Source organism: Camelina sativa, chromosome 10 (genome assembly GCF_030686135.1).
Source record: "Camelina sativa cultivar CO46 ecotype springtype chromosome 10, ASM3068613v1".
In the NCBI taxonomy this organism is placed as follows: Eukaryota; Viridiplantae; Streptophyta; class Magnoliopsida; order Brassicales; family Brassicaceae; genus Camelina; species Camelina sativa.
The window spans coordinates 25,564,047-25,571,592 of record NC_141889.1 but is presented as its reverse complement, the minus strand read 5'-3'; the positions used below and the strand labels follow the sequence as shown (position 1 = coordinate 25,571,592).

General features: G+C 35.7%; 1 protein-coding gene across 1 annotated transcript; it reads left to right on the top strand.

The window, feature by feature from the left end:
* Positions 1-4,805: 4,805 nt before the first annotated feature.
* On the top strand, positions 4,806-6,104 carry LOC147937354 (uncharacterized). Its single transcript, XM_087468762.1, has one exon. The coding sequence runs from the start codon at positions 4,806-4,808 to the stop codon at positions 6,102-6,104; it is 1,299 nt and encodes a 432-aa protein (XP_087324888.1).
* The last annotated feature ends 1,442 nt before the right edge of the window (positions 6,105-7,546 follow it).

Sequence of the window (7,546 nt, the reverse complement as noted above, 5' to 3'; positions counted from 1 at the left end):
AATTTTAGTGACCAAAGAGAAAGTTTGTGTGTTTAGAAATGTTTGATATATTTCACTTTTTTGTTTTGTTTTATCCAATAAGAATCTGCCACATAATAAAATAAATTTTGAAATTATCCACATAAAATTGGGTTTTTGATTTTACAAGGTTATATGTCGGTTTGAGTTTATAAAGTATGGTAGAAGGTTTAAATTTTATAACTAAATAATGTTATATGTTGGTTTGAGTTAATTAAATATATAATTAAACGAGATTATATATGGGTTTGGATTTATAATGGAGGATTAGAGTTTAGATTTTACAGTTAAACAAGGTTATATGTGAGTCTAGGTTTATAAAAATGGATTAGGGTTTATATTTTACAATTTAAAAAGATTATATATGTCTGTTTGAATTTATAGAGGAGAATTAGGGTTTAGACTTTACAATTAAACGTGATTATATGTCGGTTTGAGTTTATAAAATAGGATTATAGTTAAATTTTATAATTAAACGAAGTTATATATCAGTTTGACTTAATATAGGGTAATTAGAGTTAACATTTTACAGTTAAACAAGATTATATGCTGATTTTGATTTAACAAAACTAATATTTTTGTCAATAATTTTACTTTTTAATATGTTTTATTTTAATAATTTTAACTTTTGTTTAAATGTAATTTGACATGGTGTAAGGGTGTTGAATATAAGGGTGTACCACAATAAGTTTATCCTTTTGGATTGAATGTAGAATGTGTATTCAACCCAAGAAACAGTTTTAAAATTGTAAAACGGTATAAGATGCATAACTAGTAACAAGACTTCGATGGACTTCATTAAATATGAAATCTTCATAATTGGTGATATTCTGTGAAAGTTTCATCTTAACACCACTGAAAACGATGTTTACACTAATTTTGAGAAAAACAAACTGAAATAGTGGAATATGAGTATGAAATAAAGAGATATTATGATCAGAAAGTTGAAAACAGATACTGAAAACCACTGGGAAAGTATAAAATCTCATTAAAAGAATTTATCAAAACTTAGAGAAGAAGATTACACATGAGTGGTTAAAAAGTGTAAAGTCTTTAGATATGATTAACTAAAAATGGAGAATGTAAAAGCAACTTTTTCATGAAAGAAAAATAATTGAAAGGCCAAAAATATATTGATTAGTGACCTGTCTATAGGATGGGATTATAGCTCTCAAATATATGGTCAAGTTATTAAGCCATAATTGTTTTTAGTAAATAGATGTTTTGGGCTTTTAATAGATATTATCCAGTAGTCAAATATAAAACTATGTGTGAAACGCCTCACGTCACTTTTTAGTGTGTCTTATGTCCATTCCCGATCTATGGACCCATCTTTTTAGTGGGTCTCACATCCACTCTTGCTCTATGGGGCCACCCATATTTGATGGCTGGTTTGTTACGTCCGGAAGGCTTTAAAGACTTGTTAGCAGACCTTACAAATCACCACATCATCTTCTCTTGTTTTTTGTTCCTACTCGCACACTTTCGACAATCACTTCCTAGAATGTCACCCGTTCCGAAACTACTCGAGCATAAGCATGCTTTACTGTGAAGTTCTCTCAATACCTTTGACTGAAAAGTTAAGTGCATGTTGGTGAAAATAGGTGGTCAAATCAATTAATTTAAACTCTCCGCAAACCAGGGTGTCATAATTCACCCCCACTAATAGACCTCAACGTCCGTGTTACGCACCAAGACCGTCACCCTCGATAGTGTGAACCCCCGCCTTTTTGTGGGCCCATGTCTGTTCTTGTCCCATGGAACCACCTTTCTTAGTGGGCATTTCACTCGCGGCCCGTGGGTTCACCCATATTCGATGACTAGTTTGCACATCCGAGAGGGTTTAAAGACTTATTTACTGATCCTACAAATCACCACATGATATTTTCCTGTGTTTTGTCCTTACTCTCACAGTTTCGAGAATCACTTCTCAGAAGGTAACCCATCCTAAAACTACTCTAGTACAAGCACGCTTAATTTCAGAGTTCTCTAGGATCTTTAACCGATAAATAAGTGCAATTTAATGACATATGTGGCCAAATGAATTATTTTAAAACTCTCCGAAAATTGGGGTGTCACACTGTGAAAGGTAATTAAGAAAACAAACTACATAGTAATTGCTCTAGCATAATTTAATCTAAAGTGCTTGCAAATAATAGGTTATAATGTAGTTCATCTTATAATAAACAATAATCATAAAATTTTAGTAACCAAAGAGAAAGTTTGTGTGTTTAGAAATTTTTTATATATTTCATCTTTTATTTTGTTTTAGCCAATAAGAATCTGCCAGAATGTGGAGATGAATACTATCGTAAGAGTTGAACTCCAAGGAATTGGACCTGTTAGTCGTCAAGACATTTACACTTTTATTGACCACGCAGAAGATATTAAACGTATGTGAGTGCTTCGGATGTCATATTACTCTTACAAGAACACTAAAGAAAAATACTTAGGTTCACCCCATTCACCCCTCCCCTCTCAACCAATCAAAATGTTTTATTTAATATTTTATTTAAAAAATAAATCAAAATTAAATTAAAAAGCAAAACAAACTAAGGAAACAAATTCTGTATACTTTTATTTAAAGAAAGTTGAATATTGGCTTGGTTTAGATTTTACAATTCAACGAGTTTATATCTCGGTTTGGGTTTATAAATGAGAATTAGGGTTTCGATTTTATAATTAAAACGAAATTATATGTCGGTTTGGGTTTATGAATAAAGTGGTTAGGGTTATTATTTCATAATTAGAACAAAATTATATGTCGGTTTGGACTTACAAATGAGATGGTTAGGGTTTAGGTTTACAATTAGAACAAAATTATATGTCGGTTTAGATTTACAAATGAGATGGTTAGGGTTTAGACTTTACAATTAGACCGAAATTATATGTCGGTTTGGGTTTACAAATGAGATAGTTAGGATTTAGATTTTACAATTAGAACGAAATTATATGTCGGTTTGAGTTTACAAATGAAATTATTAGGATTTAGATTTTACAACTAGAACAAAATTATATATCGGTTTGGGTATATAAAACAGCGGTATAAATTTCTAATTTTACATTAATGTATATAGATTTTATTTCGTTATTTTATAAGGGGGTAAATGAAGAGGTTCAGCCCTAGGGGTGAATCCATCAATAATACAACTTAATTTAAGGAAAAAATTGCAGAAAATAAAGTAAACCAATATGCAATGACACAAGTTACAGTCCATGCCCAACTTTCGCCGATGACAGTACCAAAACAGAGAAACTCCCACTAAGCCCAACTCAACAAACACCAAATTAGACCCAAAACACTAAATTAGCCCAGTTCAATCCATTGCTACTATCCCAAACAATGTGCGTAAGTATCCCAAATGAAGGTAAATACTTGTATGGATTAGTAATTTGAGACAAATCTAAAGTTTCTATGATCTCACGTAAATACTTGAAGATTACCATCTCCGTTTGGTCAAGAAGACAGTTCGAGTTTGACAACTATACATCTAGTAGAGACGTAGAGATATGGCAAGAAATATGAACAGAAGCTACACATAATTAATTATTCTGGATTACATAATCACCAAATTTTCATTGTAGCAAAATATATAAGATCAGCCATCATGAAGTGTCATCGTAAAAAAAAGGGCTGGGCATTCGGATAACCCGTTCGGGTTTGGGTATTACCTATTCGGGTTCGGGTAAACGGGTTAAGAAAAATAGAACACATTGGATATTTTTATATATATGAGTTTGGTTCGGTTTGGGTACTATCGGGTTTGGGTCAGTTTGGGTTACAAATTTTAGAACCCGATTGGTACCCGAACTACCGGGTATCCAAAAAATATAATTAAAATTAATTAAATTTAAATAAATTTAGTTAAATTTTGACTTATGTGACAAAATATTTTTGATATTTTGATTATTTTTGGTATTTAGGTATAAAACTAAATGAAATATTCAAAATTATAACCATAATTTTGGGGTAATTGCATTAGATTAATGATAAATATTATAAATATGTTTATATGCTCGGGTTTAATGGGTACCCAAACGGGTACCGGGTATTATCCGATCCTAACCCGAACCCACATGTATTAGAAAATAGAACCCAATAGAATTTTATAGGCAAACTCGTACCCAACCTGAACCCGGTTTTTCAGGTCGGTTCCGGGTTGGGTATTCGGTACGGTTTTTATGTTCAGGCCTAGTAAAAAACACAGTACAATGACGCTTAAGTCAGTAAGAGCATCAGCAACGGTAGAAAGCGTGTATGTTTCTCAAAATATAATAATATAATAATTAAATTATTTATTTAATTTTAAAATTATGAAAAACAAATTTCACCATTCACAAAGAACCAAGTGGCAGACCATGGAAACGCTTCTGACCCGTTTTCCAACTTTTTAAATATTTTTAATGTTTTTTTTTTGGTCAAATATTTTTAATAATTCAACTTTTAATAAAAAAAACCTTCATTAGAGGTGATCTAACAAAAACACAGAGGTTCCCTTGTTTTGGGCTTAAGACTCTTTAATTATAAAAGAGGTTATGTTCTTTTAGAGTTTAGAGCTCCAGCGTGGAAAAACACTTTCCATTTCAGAAATTATTACCTGTTTAAGACGTTTTTGTCTATATTTTACTCTCTTTCTTCCTCAAAACTAGGTTTTGCTGTTCTTCACTGAGGAATAGTAGATCGGGTTCTTGTTTGGTCGGAAGTGATTAAAAATAGGAGATTTCAAAGAACAAGAAGCAGCTTGAGTAAGGTATTGGTTTTCCAGTTTAAAATTCGGTGAATGACGATGTCGGCAGCAATGGACAAAGCGTTGATGGCTATGTCCCTCGAGGAAGAGGAAGTTCCGTTTTTTCTCCCAAACCTGCCAGAGTTCAGCTCCTGCGAACGTAACGTGATGAGTTTGGTAGGTAGAATCCTAAACCCAGATTGTCAAACAGTGTCTAGAGCGATTCATGAGTTACCAAGGAAATGGCAGAAATATGATAAGGTTAGAGGAATTGCTCTGTCTAAAGAAAAGTTTCAGTTTATCTTCTCAAGTGAACATGATCTGGAGGATGTCTTACAGAAGGGTTTTCATAATGTAAACGAATGGGGGGTCGTGGTTGAAAGATGGTCTAAAATCCCACCGGAAAACTCCCTCCAGTTTGTAACACTATGGATGCAAATCCGAAACATCCCCATAAATCATTCTATAGCTCCAGCGATTACTTCAATCGGTGAAATCATTGGTCAAGTTCTCCAAGTGGCTTTTGACCCAGACCTGACCCAAGCTAAACCATATGTCAGAGCTCAAATCAAATTTAATGTATCAAAGCCTCTAAGGAAATCAAAGGTCATAGGTCTCCCTCACAACCAGTCTGCAGAGATCTTATTCCATTATGAACGAGTCCAAAAGCGATGCTACTCTTGTCAACGACTTTCCCATGAGATGTCAGTTTTCCAAATTGTAGTAAAGGCTGCCCAAGAGTCTCAGAAAACTAGAAGAAGAGGGGAACCTGTTAAAAAGCTGATTAACGAACCTGTTTTGAAGGAGTCGGATCCTCTCTTTGGGGTGCTAGCTGAACATCAGGTTGGACTTAACCCAATGTCAGGCCGTCCCCGGATTGCTACTGGAGTGCTTGAAGGGATGAGGCAATATCTTCTGACGGCCAATGGTGATGATCTGTCAGTTAAGGAAGAGAGAGTTAAGAAATCAGTTGTTGAGGCTGAAAAGTCCCCTTTTACTCAAAAATCTGCTCTCAGCTTGGAACCAGCTCCCATAATCTCTCATGAAGTGGATATTGGGAAGGGTCTAGTGTTTGGTTACGACTCTGAAGTCTCATCTCCAATGCATCAAAAGGTTCAACAGAGGCAACATAGGGGTCAAATAAGGTATGGAGGTACTCCTAATCTTTCGGATGAGTATGCTACGTCTAGTGGGAGATTCTTTGCAAATCCAGGCAATGAGCTATCAGGCTCTGCCTCTGAAGCTTTTCATTCTAGTTCTTCGGGTTACAGGATAGGGTTCTCCGAAGCCGGTCCTTCCGGTTCTAGTATGAAAACGAAACTGCCTAGGAAAAGGAATCAAAAGAAAGCAAGAATGTAAAAAGGTAGGAGTAAGGAACTCAATGCAGAAGAGGTGGTTAAATGCCCGGGTTAACAAAAGGAGTAGTGGAAAAGAGGAAGGCAGAAAAGGATCTGGAAGGTGTTCCCAGGGCTGGAAGAGAAAAAGCACCATTGATAGTCCCAAATGAGGGACTGTCGAACATCTGATGAGACTTCTGAGTTGGAACTGCCAAGGATTGGGGCGGCCTCAAGATTTGACAGTTCCTCGTCTTATGGAGATGCGAAAAGAGCATTTCCCTGAGATTCTGTTCCTCATGGAGACTATGAACTGCAAAAATGTCATTGTAGATATACAAGTATGGCTGGGTTATGATAATGTCTATACGGTGGATCAAGTTAATACATGTGGTGGGCTAGCCATTTTTTGGAAGAAGAATGTAGATATATCGATAATATATGAGGATAAAAATATTCTAGACCTATCTGTGCAGTGTGGAGGATATAGCTTTTTTCTCACTGGTGTCTATGGAAATCCAAATGCCTCTTTTAGACATCAGGTTTGGGAACATTTAACAAGGATTGGTATTGCAAGAAAAGGGTTATGGTGCATGTTGGGGGACTTCAATGAGATACTAAACGATGCGGAGAAACAAGGTGGGGCAAGGAGAAGTGAATCCTCTTTTTTGCCTTTCGCTACCATACTAAATGTATGTGGCATGTGGGAGCTAAGTTGCACGGTAATAGTTTTACGTGGGGAGGTCGCAGGGGTACTCACTGGATTCAATGTAAGCTTGACAGTTGCTTCGCTAATAAAGAGTGGCTATCTACTTTTCCTGGGGCAAGTCAAGCTTTCCTACCCAAAAGAGGATCTGATCATCGCCCTGTCTTGGTCAGCTTGCTAGCTTCTCAAGATTCCTATAGGGGATCCTTCAAGTTTGATAAACGGATGCCTCACAAGCCTATGGTGAAGGAAGCAGTTAGTATAGCCTGGAATCAATTCGTACCGCGACATGAAGCTTTGGTGTCTGAACGAATTAGAAACTGTCGAAGAGCACTCAGCAGCTGGAAAATGGTTAACAATTTAAACTCCAAAGAAAAAATCATTTCTCTTCAAAATGAGTTGGAGGTGGTCTAGTCTTCTTCTTCCCCCTCTTCAGAGAAGATGAGAATTTTGAAAAATAAGCTTGTTGAAGCAAATAGGGAGGAGGAATCACACTGGCAACAGAAAAGTAGAGCAAACTGGGTGCTTGAAGGAGACAAAAATACCAAATATTTCCATGCCTCAGTTAAACAAACCAGTTCAAAGAATGGATTGGATAAGCTTCAAGATAAAAATGGGGTTCTGCATAGTGCTGAAGCGTCGAAAGGAGAAGTCGCTGCTAGCTATTTCCAGGATCTTTTCACATCATCTCAACCAATGGATATCAACTCGATGCTGGAAGGAATACCTCCCAAAGTCACGAATGGGATGAATCAAAGATT

Coding starts and splice junctions, on each gene's coding strand:
- LOC147937354 (XM_087468762.1), top strand. CDS start 4,806: ATGTCGGCAGCAATGGACAAAGCGTTGATGGCTATGTCCCTCGAGGAA.